The 17,861-nt window shown below is 32.5% G+C and overlaps 2 protein-coding genes across 5 annotated transcripts in view; one reads left to right on the forward strand and one right to left on the reverse strand.

Annotated features, from left to right (window-relative positions):
• Positions 1-1,022: 1,022 nt before the first annotated feature.
• Positions 1,023-17,314, reverse strand: LOC148628542 (E3 ubiquitin-protein ligase TRIM23-like). Its single transcript, XM_088589267.1, has 10 exons — positions 17,190-17,314; positions 14,108-14,404; positions 13,451-13,729; positions 10,625-10,807; positions 9,950-10,165; positions 9,337-9,471; positions 6,914-7,043; positions 5,587-5,697; positions 5,146-5,270; positions 1,023-3,689 (listed from the first exon to the last, which is right to left on the reverse strand). Exons 1-10 carry the CDS (start codon positions 17,214-17,216, stop codon positions 3,510-3,512), a joined length of 1,683 nt encoding a protein of 560 aa, XP_088445393.1. The 5' UTR covers positions 17,217-17,314; the 3' UTR covers positions 1,023-3,509.
• A 175-nt stretch (positions 17,315-17,489) lies between these two features.
• LOC148628543 (trafficking protein particle complex subunit 13-like) overlaps positions 17,490-17,861 on the forward strand; it is an 83,243-nt gene continuing 82,871 nt past the window's right edge. For 2 of the 4 annotated variants that reach the window (XM_088589625.1, XM_088589641.1), the window contains exon 1: positions 17,490-17,590. In XM_088589625.1, coding sequence (XP_088445751.1) covers positions 17,548-17,590 — 43 coding nt within the window. In that variant the 5' untranslated portion in view covers positions 17,490-17,547. The remainder of the gene's footprint in view (positions 17,591-17,861) is intronic. The other 2 variants (XM_088589651.1, XM_088589632.1) reach the window with 2 other exon arrangements.

Genomic DNA, 17,861 nt, shown 5'->3' on the forward strand with positions numbered 1-17,861 from the left:
TTCAGTGTGTGTATTGTAAACGATTAATTCTCGGGGTGTATTTATTATGAAAAGCTGATAATTTTTTTTTTCAAAACATTGAAAATTGATACTCACGAATATGTCCACCTGACAGAATCTGCAAAATCAAAGTGCTGTTGGCACTGATGTTTTTGATTCTTGTGAAATTAATACTATTCACTAAATCTCTAAGGCAACATGATGCAAAATTTGCATTTCTCATGCATGTAATTTAGAACTGTTTTTTATTTCTTAAATGTTTAACCTGAATGTTAATCTTTACTACTGATTTCAGAGATGCAAACCTGTAAACCTTTGAAAAGTCCATGTGGGAGATTTTTATGTAAAAACAAATTTTTGATGTTAAAATTTAATTATTTCATAATTTTTACAGAAAATTTAGTAATTTTAACCAAAAACCTACCACAAACTTTACATTCAAATGTTGGGGATTCTAAACTTTATAACATAGATTTTGTGGTGACTTAACAGGTATGGATATGATCTGTAGATCATCTAATTTCACACACAATAGGGTTTGTAAGTCTTGTTTTCCTTACTGGAATTTTCAGTGTAAAGCATATTGAAATCTGAAGACCGATCTGCATTTTATTGTTTACTTCCGGGATCTCAGAACACTGCATTGCAATGCAAAATCTTCTATTTCTTGCTTTTCTGACATTTTTATCATGTAGAAACATATATTTGTCATTTCTATCTGTATTTTAACGCAGAAAGATGTTTTAATTTTAATTCTGAACTCAATGCTCTGTAAATAACTAAGTTTTCATGCATTTGAATAGTAGATTAGGACCCAATCTCATGAAACCACGGGGTCAAATGATGAAACTTACATACCCTATTATAAATATGGTTTCATTTCACCTTTTTCACAATTTTTAAACCTGTACAAAAATTAATTTGCACTTATATTAAAATATTCTGCATTCAATAGATAAGATTTGGGGCAAAAAAAACCCCCAGATTTTCCTATCCAAAGCCAAGGATTGAAAGAAAACCACTTTTCTTCTTAATAATTTTTTACTGAAATATCCAAAGCGACATCAGTGTTCCGTAATAAACAAACAAAAGTATAACAAATCATAACAACCATAAAATTAAAACATAATTAGAGGTACACTATAGCACAAAATACCCTTTCATTCAAACCCATACAAACATAGTATTTCATGATTATTTTCTGAAAAAAGTCACTTCAATAAAACCACTTAACTGACATTATGCATTCATCTACAAATCATTATAATTAAAAGAGAAAAATCCTTACAATAGGCAATAATATGAGAATAATATTAAATCATAATAAAAAAAATTCTGGATAAACAGAAATATAGTAACAGAAAAAAGGTACAAAGATCTTTAATGTCAATAAAATAGAAGTGTTTGTAATTATACTTCCATTCATTTGGTGTTTATCTAGATTATATTTCCATTCATTTATGGAATGACTGTTATATCTGTTTGTTTTGAAGAAATAACCCCAATCACATGGTGCACCAGGGACATGGAGTTTATTTTAAATAGACCAAAAAAATATAACAGTCATTCCTTATAATTTAATTTTAGTATAAAAATTCAACAGGTAAATCATTTAAAAAGGTTGACAACATGATGGACAAAAGTTTTTATCCAATCAGAAAGGGTGTTACTTCTGAAATTAATTTATTTGGTGTCAACTTTGATTAAGTAATCAAATCAATTCAGTCCTTATCACTGTTCAGAATAAATAGTATGTAGAAACCAGCTTTATTGACATCATCGGTCGAGCTGTGTATGTATAATAAATAGTATTGTAAGTATGTAGTAAAGTTTTTCAAACTGACAAGGTCTCCCTTTTTACATTAGTTTAAAACAAATGGTTTATTAAGACCATTATCAAAAATTAATTGTTACAAAATTATTAAAAAACTTAATATCATAAATGAGTTTTACTACTGAGGACCTAAAATTTATAACACACTAAAGTAAATGAGTGTTTGAAATCCCAAAAATCTGAAACCCAAAGCTGGAGAACATTAATAAAAAAACAACAAAAAATATATGGAGCATTCTCTTACAAAAAAAAGTTCTCTGTTTTTGAGTTCTCATATGAGGATAGACTGTAGTATGTAACAATAAGCAAGCAAAGCTTGCTCTTAAATGTATAGAAATTTGTCTACATTTTTTTTATATTGACCAGTTGAGAAACTTCAACAAAGCAAAACACTACATCTATACCTATTAAAGCTTTGAAATGTAGTCAAAACACCTGCTAAACAAAACAGTTAAAAGACCTACATGTTTATTGATCATAACTTCTCAGACATTATCAAAAAAACTTACTTCAGATTGTGGTAAAACAAGGCATTCTTTGCTGAACCTGGAACTATTTTACTGAGTAAATTACATATATTTGGAATATCTTTTGCCGTCTGCCACAGATGAAATTATCCTAGATCAAATTTTGCAGAAATGGTTAAGAACATGAAATCCAATTCACTTTTTAATGGATGTTACTCAATGCTTCATTCCGACATTAGGCAAATGCCTTCCTTGTATTACATTGGTAAAAAAAACTGACATATAAAAATGCTAATAACAATATTGAAAAAAAAATGGCCAGAAATATGTAAATGCTACAAACAGTATGAATATGACTTAAATATTCTATTTTTAATATTAGCACCAAAATACGTACTAGACAGTTGGCAAGGGTCGAAATATAAGTGAAACCCAGTGATTTGACTCTTGAAAATTTGAACTAGAAAACGATATAAGGGATGAATTGCAATAGAGTCACATTCTACTCACTGACAAAACAATATTGAACCTGATGAAGAATTTTCAGCCTAAAACTTGATAGGTTCTCTTACAATGAATTTCAGGTCACAGTACACCATGTAAAATAGAGTATCTCCCATAATTAATATGTCACTTGTTCGATAGCAATAGAAGTTACAGCACTCTATTTTCATTGACTTCTTTCTATAATACACATTAAATAAATTCTGTTAGCATTTGAGTTAGGCCTATACAGAAATTTGATTGTCATGTAATTAATTGTTGAAATTTAGCCGTTAGAAACATGTATTATCGGATCAAAAATTGAAATGTATATCACAATATAAGCAAAGCAAAATATTTTGTCCAATGAATTAATAAATCTCTTAAAAACTTAGATAATCACTAGCAGCATTTTCTTTAAAAAATACTAGGAAATTTTTTACAGAATAAATGAAATGGCAAGATAGTTTAAAAAATACTTCCCTCATACAAATACCAACAATTTAACCTCTATAAATAAGTATGAAATACATATATACACGTACAAGTATGTTACAATAGTACAGCTACTTATTTGCATTGTTCTGTGCCTTCACACGATTGTCTTCCATCAGATTCCTCCAGAAATGGTCAAACAGCTACTGACTGGTATTCTTGAAATGGGAATAAAAAACTTAATATCTAAAAAGTCTTGTTTACAATAACATAATACATCAAAACTATTATTAAGCCAAATCGGGTGCTCCAGCAGCAACCATTTGACGAGATAACCATTCAAGACCATCCCGCAGTCCAACCCCACTTTTAGCGTCACATGCCTGTATGTGCCAGCTCCTATTACAGCAAAGTTTAAACAGTCCAAAAGATTCTGTGATTTCTTCTATAGACACACAAGGCTGAATATCCTATAGTAAGAAAAAATATAGATTAATGTATATTTTGTTGAAATAACTCCGATCTTGCATACTGTAAACATATTAATTTTCACGGTTACCAATTTTCGCGGATTCTGCCAAGTGAACATATTCGTGGTTATCAAATTTCATGGATTCTGCCAAGTGAACATATTCGTGGGTTATCAATTTTCATGAATTAAAAAAATGTTAAGACTTAAATAGTATTAAAAATCAATTTTGCAGGTACTTATTTTCGCACTTTTATGTTCACCGCGAAAATAGCGAAAATTAGTACACCACAAAAATTAATACTTTTACAGTATGTAATAAAAACCGTCTCTTCTAGAGGCCCAAGGCAATGATATAAAGAGGGCAGATAACATGCTATCAGCTCTATCATGAGCACTTTCATCCAACTGTAAACAATAGTCAACAGTCAAAATGGAAAGTAATAATCTTTTAAATATTTACACTGAAATTCATTAAAGTATAATGAATGAAATTGGTTGAAGGAAAACAAGAAGTAATTTGACAAGTTTGAAAATAATTTGTTACTGGTTTAAAGTATGTGATTGTGAAAAAATACTAAATGGCTCTGCAAATATTGCCTTAATTATAAGCACTTGACTGATATTGTCCATTGTGGGAAAACCATTGTGACAGATATTTAAGGTCTCGGATAACAAGGACAAGGGCAATATTAAAAAGGCCATGTATCAATCTATAATTATCTGAACTGACGTCAAACATATATAAAGTAAACATACTTTTATTATAGACCTGATTTTACAAGGCAAATGAGAAAACCAAAAATTATCAAAATGGGAAGTAAATACACAGAAAAACAGGATGATAATGATAAAATATGGACTTGAAAAAGCAGTATTCCATATTTAAGCTGACCAAAATCAGTTATGTTTATGTAAAAGTTAATTTTTTTATCACCTATACATCAACAAAAATAATATATTTATACCAGAATTTAGTTGGGAATGTTAGTCTAGGGTTGTTCAACCAACTAAAATTGCATAATAGGTTTAGATTGTATAAAAAATAAAAACAAGGTTACATTGTAAATAAATGAAAATTAGAAAAGCTGATGTTGAACTAAACTTACTTTTTCAAAACTCTAAAAGTAAACTATATTCTTGGTCATACAGAATAATGGCAGTTTTGAAATCGTGACAGAAAGTAACACAATGAGCCTAATAAGGCGAGATGTGATGTTCTGTCGAGATCTTCAAAACTGATGATATTCTGTTTATCTGCGGCATCACAGTTGATGCTATCTATGCACAATGTCATTGGAAATTGCGGGTATTTTATAGCATCACCACAGTTGCCAAAGGTATGAATAATCAGGCAGTAAGAAATTTGATAAAGTTACCAATAAATATTAAATATTATATTAAAGAAATAATCAGGCAGTAAGAAATTTGATAAAGTTGCCATAAATATTACTAGCCTGTTTATTAACAAATATTAGTAGTGAGGCCTCCCTCAATTCCTTCTCCTGCACCAGCTTAGCAAGTTCATTCTGTGCCTCCGATAGTCTGTCTTTGTTACCACTGTCTATCACATAAATTACAGCTGAAAAAAACATCAAGACTATGGGTAACTATTGAGCTCTTTTTTGTTTGATTTTAAAATGGACGAATGCATTACAAGGGGAGTTTACTCAAGTTTTTGTTAAATAAACCAAAAATTTATCTGAACTAAATATTCCTCACATTGATAACATCGAGTTAAATAACAAATTAACACCTCAACACTTAACTATAGCAGCTAGTTATGTCTTAACATGGCATTAGATATATTTTATGACACTTTTTTGATAGAATGTTTAGGTATTGAGTTTGACAGATTCTTATTATACTCTTCAATAGAATACTTTGACATTTGTTACCTTGAGTATTGAAATAATAGTGTTTCCATAGAGGTCTGATTTTATGTTGTCCTCCAACGTCCCAAATTGTGAACTTCATATTCTTATACTCTACAGTCTCTACATTAAAACCTAAAAAAATTAAAAGCAATTGAAAAAAACAAAACGGAAATGGTAAAACATAACAAATACACCATGGTATAACCTACACCAAAAATAATAAGTAAAATGTGAAAGCCAGCAGCGTCATGTGAAACTTTACACATCCATTAACTTTATAGTAATTCCAAAATCATGTACAATCAAACACATTTCGGATCAGTCAATAAATGGTATTCTGATTTTCATAATGACTCTCTCACTGTAATGCCAGGTGAGCCTGCCAGGGCAAGCCTAGTATTAAAACAAAATGTCATTCACAATGCATTACTTCAGAAATTTATCAATAACAAACCAAATCATGCATTGTGTAAATATCATACCTTAAGATGGAACTACTTTACACTTAGTATTTTTGTTGCAAAATGTTTGATTTAAGACATGATCTATTCAAAATCGCAGCTTTCCAAAAGAGGATGTAACCTTTCAGCAAGCAGTCATGTTTGTTTTCATTGGTTTGCTTGAAAATAATCTTTTCATATCAGATTTTACATGTCTTTTGCAAATAGACCAGATAATTTCTAGTTTTAAGTGTACACCACAAACATTGAGGTTATTTCAAAATAATTGAATTTGTTTATTTCTCATTTGTGCAAGTTATATTCCATAAACTAACTTGGTACTATGGCATCATTAACGTCAATCTGTCCGCAATTCAAATAATGCAAAACTAAATAAGGCTTTGATGTAGGGACAAATCTAAATTTTGACTTTAATCGATTAGAAATAAAATTATGAGGATTGTTTTTAATTTTTGACCACGTTCTGCCCACATAATAAACTTTGGGGCAGTTTACATGGGCTCATAAACAGCTTCATGGTTCATAAAGTGTAAACTGCCCCAAAGTTGATTATTTTGCATAACCTGGTCAAAACTTAAAAACAATTTTCAATAGACTGAGTAAATAATAATAAAAATGGAATGTGATCACTGTTACATGGTAAACATTGTTCTATAAGATAGAGGAATCAGAAAACACATAGTCAAACTTTGTTAACGCCCACCTGCATTCAGCAATAACCTGTCTTCAAAGACTATGATTTAAATATCTCTATGTAGTGCATTCTATTTAAATGGACCTGTATATAAAGATAATTTGTCTCATGTGACCATGATTTTGCTCTCAGTTGTAAGGTGACTTAGGACAGGTTTGACTGTATCTTCTGAAATTTAAATTATTAGTAATACCTATAGTTGGTATAGTTTGTATAAACTCGTTCTGTTTCAGTTTAAACAGGATACTTGTTTTACCAGCATCATCCAATCCAAGGGTGACAACTCTCATCTCTATTTTTGGTCCAATATGAACTCGGTTGTCCTGCAAAATATAAACACACAGAATCGTCACAATACATATTCTCCTGAAAAAGATATATAATGATAGTAACTGTCATCTCTGGATAAATTGTATTTTCTCTATGAAATGAAGTTTTGCAAGTTTGCTCACTTTCTCATGTTCAAAAGCAAACTAGATACTAAGAATTTTTTAATGATTTCTACCTTATACAAGGATGCAGAGTGGTTCATGTGTTTTGTAATTTTAGGTGTAACTTAAATATGGTCAGCTATTCCTTAGTGTTTTTTCCTTTCTTCTAACACAGTACACAGTCAATGTTACAGAAATAGCAACGTCTACATGTAGGTTTTTGGGAACATGATCAAGACTTCCAACTAAAAAAAAATCTTTGTAATTTTAATACAAGTAGAAATAGCAAAATCTAGAGGTACCTGTTCAGAAAAATAACCAACACTTCCTTTCTACAATATAATGGCAAGATCCACAGGTAGCTGTTAAAACGATCAAAACCTCTAACCAATTATACAAAATTTCTTAAATTGAAATATAATTGGAATATCGGGATCATAACCCAAACCTCCTTCTAACCATACAATACTTAATAGTAAATGTTATAGGGATAGCAGGATCTAGAGTTAGCTGTTCAGGAACTTGACCCAAACCTCTTTCCCACCACACAATACCTTAGTAAATATTATAGGGATAGCAGGATCTAGAGTTAGCTGTTCAGGAACTTGACCCAAACCTCTTTCCCACCACACAATACCTTAGTAAATATTATAGGGATAGCAGGATCTAGAGGTTACTGTTCAGGAACATGACCCAAACCTACTTCTCACCATACAATACCTTAGTAAATGTTATAGGGATAGCAGGATCTAGAGGTTACTGTTCAGGAACATGACCCAAATCTACTTCTCACCATACAATACCTTAGTAAATGTTATAGGGATAGCAGGATCTAGGGTCTCACTAACCACTTCTAACGTTTCCATTACTTTACATGTTAAAAAAGTAATTTTCAAAGTCTCACTGTGAATTCCCAGGACAAATGACATCTTAAAGTTGCATAGCATTGCGAAGCTTGGAAAATAAGACTTCCAAAATCATTATGCTAATGGTACGATGATAGTAGAAATTCTTCACAAAATTTACTTGCATAAATAATACTGAAAATCCACGTTTTTACCTGTTCTGCTAACTGACAGCATGGAGGCAAATTACTCACACAGGTAAACAATATTCATACACTTTTGTAGTTAATTACATATATGATTTTAAAGTACACATTCTCAGCTTTATTTTGACTACTTTTAATCATAATACACACAAATAATGCACTTACAATGCATATGTCTAGGTTCAGTGTGTTTTTGGTACTACATAGGGGGGTGGCCATTTGACCCGGAAGTGGTTAGTGAGACCTGGAGTTAGCTGTTCAAGCACATGACCCAAACCTACTTCCCACCATACAATACCTTAGTAAATATTACAGGGATAGCAGGATCTAGAGGTTACTGTTCAGGCACATGACCCAAACCTACTTCTCACCATACAATACCTTAGTAAATGTTATAGGGATAGCAGGATCTAGAGATTACTGTTCAGGCACATGACCCAAACCTACTTCTCACCATACAATACCTTAGTAAATATTATAGGGATAGCAGGATCTAGAGGTTACTGTTCAGGAACATGACCCAAACCTACTTCTCACCATACAATACCTTAGTAAATGTTATAGAGATAGCAGGATCTAGAGGTTACTGTTCAGGAACATGACCCAAACCTACTTCTCACCATACAATACCTTAGTAAATGTTATAGGGATAGCAGGATCTAGAGGTTACTGTTCTGGAACATGACCCAAACCTACTTCTCACCATACAATACCTTAGCAAATGTTATAGGGATAGCAGGATCTAGAGGTTACTGTTCAGGAACATGACCCAAACCTACTTCTCACCATACAATACCTTAGTAAATATTATAGGGATAGCAGGATCTAGAGGTTACTGTTCAGGAACATGACCCAAACCTACTTCTCACTCTCACCATACAATACCTTAGTAAATGTTATAGGGATAGCAGGATCTAGAGTTAGCTGTTCAGGAACTTGACCCAAACCTCTTTCCCACCACACAATACCTTAGTAAATGTTATAGGGATAGCAGGATCTAGAGGTTACTGTTCAGGAACATGACCCAAACCTACTTCTCACCATACAATACCTTAGTAAATATTATAGGGATAGCAGGATCTAGAGGTTACTGTTCAGGAACTTGACCCAAATCTACTTCTCACCATACAATACCTTAGTAAATGTTATAGGGATAGCAGGATCTAGAGGTAGTTGTTCAGGGACATCAGAAAACTGCTGTTGTTGTTTCTGTATTGTCTCTAATAAAGTCTTTACATCTTGTTTTGCTAGGAGAACTTTTGCAGCATCCTAAACAAGGAAATACATCTTTATCCTATATATTCAGTGATATGTGTAAGATTTAACACAGGATTAAGGCCATGAAATGGATAGGTATGTATTCACTGTATTGATTGTTTCGATTTCATTTTTCTGTAGTTTATGTAGTGGTGTAAATTGTTTACCACTAAATAACATAAATTAGACAGATTAAAAAAGTTTCAATATGAAAATTTATAAATCTGAACAAGAAAAAGTGTGTGTTCAAAAAAAAAATCTGATGACTAATACCAGTAATGCATATGACAAAGATGTTAACTGACTGGAATAAATTACTCGGGTCTTTTATAATATTGGTTGTCATGTGAGTTCACACTGACTCTATAGAATACACAAATCATATACCATTTGCAGAGTGATCTCACCCTTCTGATGGTACTGACAGATTTCACAAGTCTAATACCCATTGTAGGGTGGTTAGTACAGACAGACACCACAAATTTGTTACCTGTTGAAGTGTAATTTCACACTGATGACAAACAGCTGATATCTGAGATAACAGAATTGCCATATCCTCTTGTTGTTGACGTAACATACACAATTTCTCACGTATGTGTGTATCTACTGTTGTCAAGGCAGCAACTTCTTGTCTGTTCAGTGTCTCCCGTAAATCATAGAAGTATTGTTTGATTTTTGCTCTAGCTTGTTCAGCAGTACCTGGTACCTTTAACAAAAAGAATGTGATAGAATTACATAATACAGAATGTTTGTTAGCAATTTATTATCATATTTCAATAGTCTTGATGGTTGAACTTTCAATTTTTAATCTCTTGTGGCAATTGTAAACAAGACAAATGAATTGGAGAAATACAATTCCTTCATTCATACAGAATTATGATATGCAAACCAATTTGTAAACACCAGACAGTTATTAAACTCAGGGAGCAGATTTACTCCACTTCACGTTTCTCAAATTTTCTGCAACATTTTTCCAATCTCTCTACAGTAAAATTTTAGATACCATCATGCTTGCTAAAACTCATGTGATTAAAAGTCAAATTTTAGTGGAGAAATATTTCAAATGATGCTATCTTGAAAGACAATCCAATGTGCTTAACCTAAATCTCATCAATCACATTGAAAGATAAACAATATTCAAACCACTTTATAAGAATAAACAAACCCTCTGTGTAGATGTAGCTCCATCAGGACTTTGCAGTAATTGTAAACCACCTTCTACCTGGTGTATAGTGACACCTAACTTCCTGGCTGAGTCTGCCACTTCTTCGCCAAAGGATTTTATCTGTTGTACTGCATTTGTTATAGAAGTTCTTACATTTTCTGCCTCGGAATCTAACAAGGAATGCTAAAACAAAAAACAAAAGGCTCCCTGGAGCCTGAATTGCTCACCTTGTTAAAGTTTGTCTTTATAGGGCAATAATTTTAACAAGGACTTGTCCAATAATTTTGACTCAAGAAGACTTTGGTAGGACTTATCATAAGGATCACTTCAGCGATTAAAAGTTTGTTTCTATCTATTATAGTTTTCAAGATATAGGCTGAAAACTGTGGAAAAAACCATCATTTTTCATCTTTCAAGGGCAATAACTCTTACAAGAAGTCGCCAGACTACTTTGATCCCTAGGACTTTTGAAGGCCTTATAATAAGGGTCATTTCAGCAATTGTAAGAAACCTAGTGGTTTTGGAAATGTATGCGAAAAACTGCTGTCTGACCCTTTCGTTCTATTTTTAGTAATGGCAGCCATGTTTTTTGACGGATCAAAAATCCCTACATCAGTTCTACATAGGATACCCCAAAAAACATTCATACCAAGTTTGGTTCCAATTGGTCTAGTAGTGTCAGAGAAGATTTTTTAAAGAAATAACATTAAAAATAGCAAAAAAATGTCAAAAAGGGGCAATAACTCCAATATGGCTTAAAAGATTAAAATGAAAACTTGTCCACAGATTGATCTCATCATGCTGAACACTTACTTTTGTGTCAGAATTTGGCTAAACCTAACAGTTTTGGAGATGTGATGGCAATAGCTCACATGGCCTTTGGCCAGGTGAGCAAAAAAGATATATTGACAGAAAATCATGAATGTCATTATACAGTCAGAAAAAATAAGGACACCACTAAGTCATGAAATGCGTCTGTTTAACCAATAAAATATGCTTACACAAAGAAATTATTAAATATAATGTTTCAATATTTCAGAACCAAACTGTGCATATAAAAAGCAAGATTTTTTTCCTCTTAAAACTCACAATACACAATACCATATACATGTTAAAAAAACACACATCAATTTTTCAGTGACACAGTTGTTTTGTTTCTTGAGTTTGATGATTGACTACAAAATCTTAATACCATAACATTTACTGTACACGTATAAAGTAAATCAAACATTTTAAATTGACATAAAGCCATTCTTAATGAATTGTTGATGTGCTGTTTATTGACTAACAATGTTTGAATGTTATGGGTAGGTAGGCAGATGACTTTTTTTTCTAAAGATGCATAAAAACGTCTAATATCAATCCATATAAAATTCGGAAACTGCCAATGGTAGAGATGATTCATGATGCAGAAAAACCAAATAATGCTTTTCCTATCTACATGTATATACATGTACACTATATTTTTATGTTATCATAGTCTTTTCTGAATACAGATCTTTTGTGGGTTTTCAACATGCATTGATCATCTCCTGTCAGATATAAGAAAGACTGCTAATTAACTGATTTTCTAAAAAAGTAACTATTTAATATGAAAATTATAAATAAAATACCTGTATAAATGCCAATTTAAAGGTTGAGACAGAATTAATCACTGTATCATTTCAAAGCCCCACAGATAAGATATGATATTGGCAAAACTTATGAAAGATTGATCATGAGAACTGATAATGTGATGTCACAGTAAGTATGACATAATGTCATTAGAAAGGGTACACAGTACTATCAGTACAAGAATGCTACACATAGCCATATGTCCCCCGTCGCTGTAGAAAGAGTTGAATTACAATGTTTGACACTTGTATAAATAGCAGATTTAAAACTTATGTGCTTTCATAAATCCATGTGGCGATTCAAGCAGGCATTCCAAAACAACAATGATGACAACAAAATGATTTGACTTATCAAAGAACAACTGGGTCCCATCCACATAAAAGCAAATTGGATGCAAGAGTTGATATACTTAGCTTCAGCTACTGTGTGAAAGATATAATCTTCTATTGGCACCTCTTCATACAACAACAAAAAAAATCAGCAAAAAAGGAACGTGAAAAATGAACAAAGTCCCATAACTCCCATAAAAATTGACGAATCAAAATGGCAGTTAAGTATAATGAACTACATATGGTGACAAACAATCCTACAAAATTTGGTCAAATTCTGTTCAGTGGTTTCTAAGGAGTTGCGTCCACAAGGTGTTCCTATTTTGAATAATATGAAAAATGAACAAAGTCCCATAACTCCCATAAAAATTGTCGAATCAATATAGCGGTTTAGTGCGGTGAACTACATACGGTGACAAACAATCCTACAAAATTTGGTCAAATTCCGTTCAGTGGTTTCTGAGGAGTTGCATCCACAATTGTGTTCCTATTGCCAATAATGTGAAAAATGAACAAAGTCCCATAACTCCCATAAGAATTGGCGAATCAAAATAGCGCTTAAGTATGGTGACAAACAATCCTACAAAATTTGGTCAAATTCTGTTCAACCATTTCTGAGGAGTTGCATCCACAAGCTTCGGATGCACAGACGGACGGACACCAGCATTTCTATATCCCCGCTCCGCATTGCGGCGGGGACAAAAAAATCTGATTAATAAGAACGGTCTAAGCCACTGATCATATTTTACATTATCAGTAAATCGATTCTTATCATTTAATTAAAACTACATGTTTAAGTAGTTGGCTTAATCAAGAGCTTGTATGATCAAATGAACTGGATAAGTTAACAAAATTTGTGCAGTACTAAAAATAGTTGTCCTACCCTATGTTTCATGTGACGACCATAATCTTTACAAATATAACACATCAATGGATTATTTTTACAATCTTCCTCCAAGCAGGCAAATTCCACTAAATGCATTGGATGGTATGGACACTTGGGATTTTCTTTTGGCTTCTCTGACAATGGAACTCTTTTATGACGAGCTAGTGTTCTGGTAGAATGGGTCAGTTCTGAGCACTCAACACACAGATGTGTGCTACAGGTCATACAATATAGAACAGCTGTGTGAAGTTCATTTTCATCACATGTTATGTCCAACTGTAAAAACATGTATATTGCTATAAAGTAAAGACAGGCTCTGAACTAGTATAAACAAATTTTACCTGCATGAATTCAAATTTAAATTATAGTCACTGCAAAGTTCAATATTGCTCTAAGTTTCAGTTACATGTAAGTGAAGTTTTTGAATTGCTTAGAAATAAAATTTATTGTAGTTAATATCTTAAGATACAACCCCAATGTGTAAACATTCTCTTTACAATCAAAGTTCAAAACTTGATTAATCTGATCTGAGGAGAGGAAAAGTTGCAATTACTTTCATTTTTCAAGTCTCTAACCTTTTTGTTTTATTCATGTTACAAAAGTACTGTATGATTTTCACAATATTTTCTGAATTTACATTACTAAGAATCGTACCTCTTTTTCCTTTTCTAAACTTTGCTGAGCAAACAAGTTAACATTAGAAGGATTTTGGGAGTTGAACTGTAATTTTTCTAACAATTCAAGCAGAGCAAAATTTTTCTTAAGACCCCAAACTCCTGAGTCTCCAATTTCTGTTGGCTGTCGATCAAATGGGCAGAGAATAGATGTACCATGAACCTGTAGTCTTGTTAAGCATTGGTGACAGACAGTGTGACCACACATCAACAATCTTGGAACCTTGTCACCTTGGAAACGGAAAACATCATCACAAACTCTGCATTCCAAAATAGTCTAGAAAAAAATTGACAAATACATATTCAACCGGCAAAATTAAAAAATGTGTATGCATAGTTTTCAAAATCACATTATAATGCTGATTTGCAACACTCTCCAAAATTTTGAAGAAGCACAAGATACATGTACTTAATACCTACATTTGTACATGTAAATTTACCTTGCAGTGTGTGTCTTCATTTACTACATTTGTATACATGTAATAAATGACATTTGAATACACACTTTTCTGCTTTTTAAATTTGTTTTTGCTCTCAGACTTTTTTAAATAATGTTATTACTAATAATTATCTGTAATACAGCTTGTTTGCTAAAAAATCAAGTGAATACCTATCTACATATGTACATGTGCAGTATTCATGTTTTGCACATCATCCCAGATGACACCAAGACACATGTACATGTATTAGCAAAAGACACCAATGAAAACAAAAGAAGAAGCCTTCAAAATGATATGAACAACTTATTGATATGGTCAGAGGAGAGGCTGCTGTAATTCAACAAATCAAAATGTAAACATACATTGTATCAATATTGGTCCAATTACCAACACCAGTTATAAAATGTATGAGGATCAAATCGTAAGAACAACAGAAGTAAAGGACGTAAGAATCAACATAGGATGCAATCTGAAGTTCCATATGCACATTAATATCTATTGAATAAAGTTAAAAAAGCAAACAGAAAACTACAGGAGAATAAGGACAGGCCTCTTCGCAACATGCGAAATCATTAACAACATACATTGTAGATAAAGTAGATTTGACAGATAAATACAGTCGACTCCACTTAATCGCATATCGCTTAATTGCATATTTCGGTTATTAGCATAATTTTCTCCTGCACAAAACCATTTCCTATTATTCTATTAGGGAAAAAATCGCTTATTTGCATAGGCCTTGGAGGTGCATTTCGGTTTATTGCATAGAGAATTTTGCCTCGCCCAGGTAAAGACAGGTTTTCCCAAATTCTATTTTAAGCCTTCGGGTCATAAATATGTCAATCATATTTATTGTTGTAAAAACTAGATTATCATCAATCAGGAGGTGGTAAGAATGGATTAAAAAATCATGGACATAAAAGACAATATAAATGATTTCTAATTACATTAAAATAAACAAGCACCTAGGTGAACAATGACTTCTGACGACATGCCGAACATCACCTTATGATGCGGCTTGAGGTTCGGCTTGGGGTATTTTTTGTCCCTATTTAAATTCTCCCGACTACAAATGATTATCAATGTAAATTTAATTTTCTTTAATGAGCTGAACAGTTTTGAGTGAGCTTGGGTTACTAGGCATAAATATCATACAAAAATTAAGTCATTCATTCAGTACAATGTCTAATGAAATTCAACTACCCTAAGGTGCCCCATACTATCCACTCTTCATAGGAATATATCGAGGTCAATGACGCGTATAATACACAACTATCAGTGTACAATGAACAGAGGAATAAAAACACACAGACCATTTCAAAAGCCCAAAAACTGCAAACATTGATGATTATTACACTGAATCCTGCCTGAAATATGAAATATGGGATTTGCTTTCGTAGAAAGTTCAGGAAATTACTTGACTATTTATAGATGAGAAACACGTGGTTTTACTTATAAATACACACAGCGTAAAGAAGGTCAATAAACAAGACAAACACAATATATATCATTTATTGATAAAATAACAATACAATGAGAAGGTCTATAACAATTAAATACCAGATCAGAAATGTTGAACAGTGATATCCCTGGTTGATCCACAGTATCGTCGTCTTACCTGAACTCGCACTTCCGGTAAAATCGTAATTTCGGTTTTAAGAATAGCCCGGTTATTTGCATAATTTTTACTGGCAAATAGGCTATGCAATTAAGCGGAATCTACTGTAGTATGTTCCCTACCAGCTAAGTAACCCATAAAACAAACACAAGAAGCATTAGCAATATAATACTAAAAAAAAAGATATAGAATAAACAAAATGAATGTTACTTCCCACAAAGAGTTGTGGACAAATGCAACAATCTGCCTGAGAAAGTGTAGAAGCCAGTAGTGTAAATAGTTTTAAGAAGGCAGTGGCTGCTCGTCCATACATTCAAGGACAGGGTGCCTCTACAGGCTAATCGTCCACACATCTGGTTTGGGTCAATAACAAACGGAATCCTGACAGACACGCTTCATATACATTAGTAGTGTGGCAATTGTGAGAAATTCAAATATATCATAACTTCTGTGACTTGTCCTGTGTCTGACCAACATAAAATCCATCCATTTTCAATCACAGAGGCTTGCTCCCAGTATCAAATATGCAGCCGGACTAGTATATAACACAAATAGAAAACTGTCCTGTTTATTAAATGTGATCACAGTTCGCAAGCCATTGATAGTCGTACATTTGAGGATATGTTTGAAAATATTTCCATAATGAATCAATCGTTTCTGTCACAATTCTGTATGTTATTGACTCAATTTGATGTGTGGATGAGAAGCCACTGTCTTTTAAGAATGCCTAAAACAATCACTGAAAAAAACAAACCAGTAAAATTTGTAGCCACTTCTAAGTTCTTTAGACTGGAAGCAGATATAAGAAGACAAGATATTGAAAAAGATCAAAAACTTTAACGTAAAGATGATCCTGGACGACAGTAAACTGCAGCAAACATCAAAAGATCAGATTCAACAGTTCAAAGGATTGCAAATTGTACGTGTAAGTAGGTAGCAATATCTGTCTACATCGAGATAACAACATAGTTAAAGCAATAGTTGTGTGCATATAAACAACTTACACTTTCTGTACCCTCTTGGCTAGTCATGATTCAAATCTAAATTCACAAATGTGTACAAAAAAAGATATAAAATGTCACATTTTGCCTCATCTGTTCATGTTTGCATTTTGCACTTCCTGTTTTCTAAAACAAATTAAGTCTTGATATCCCGTATTGATTATTAGCCATCACGAACTAAAGTATTGGAAAAAAGATGCAATAATTTGTGAAAATATTCTAAATAAAACTTTCAAAAATTTTGAATGTGATCCAACTTAATTATGTTGCATTAATAATGATTTTCTCGATTAGCTGAGTGAAGTAACCGGGGTTAAGGTCCCTAATATCAGCCTTTTTGATACCGGAAGCTGACAAGAAGATGGAAGGTACAAGAGAAAAAGAACATCTTTTAGCGTTAAAAGGTAGGATTAAGACATTTTTTATTTATGCATACTGTGTGGAAATAACGATTTCCAATACCTTTTAATTTTTTGTCACCTTTACCAATCCCTTCGCGTGTCTCATTCCCAATCCACTATTGGCTTCATTTTTACCTGCATCGTCTGCTTCATGCTTTGACTGTCACAATTTGATAGCCTTTCATCCTTACCAGGGGAATCCCAGATAACATTTCTTTTGTATACTTGGTACATGTTCAACTAAAATTTACCCAAAAGTTTGGTAGCCTATCTC

This window comes from Perna viridis, chromosome 1, assembly GCF_037379345.1.
Source record: "Perna viridis isolate PV_CMFRI_1.1 ecotype Kerala chromosome 1, ASM3737934v1, whole genome shotgun sequence".
Taxonomy (NCBI): domain Eukaryota; kingdom Metazoa; phylum Mollusca; class Bivalvia; order Mytilida; family Mytilidae; genus Perna; species Perna viridis.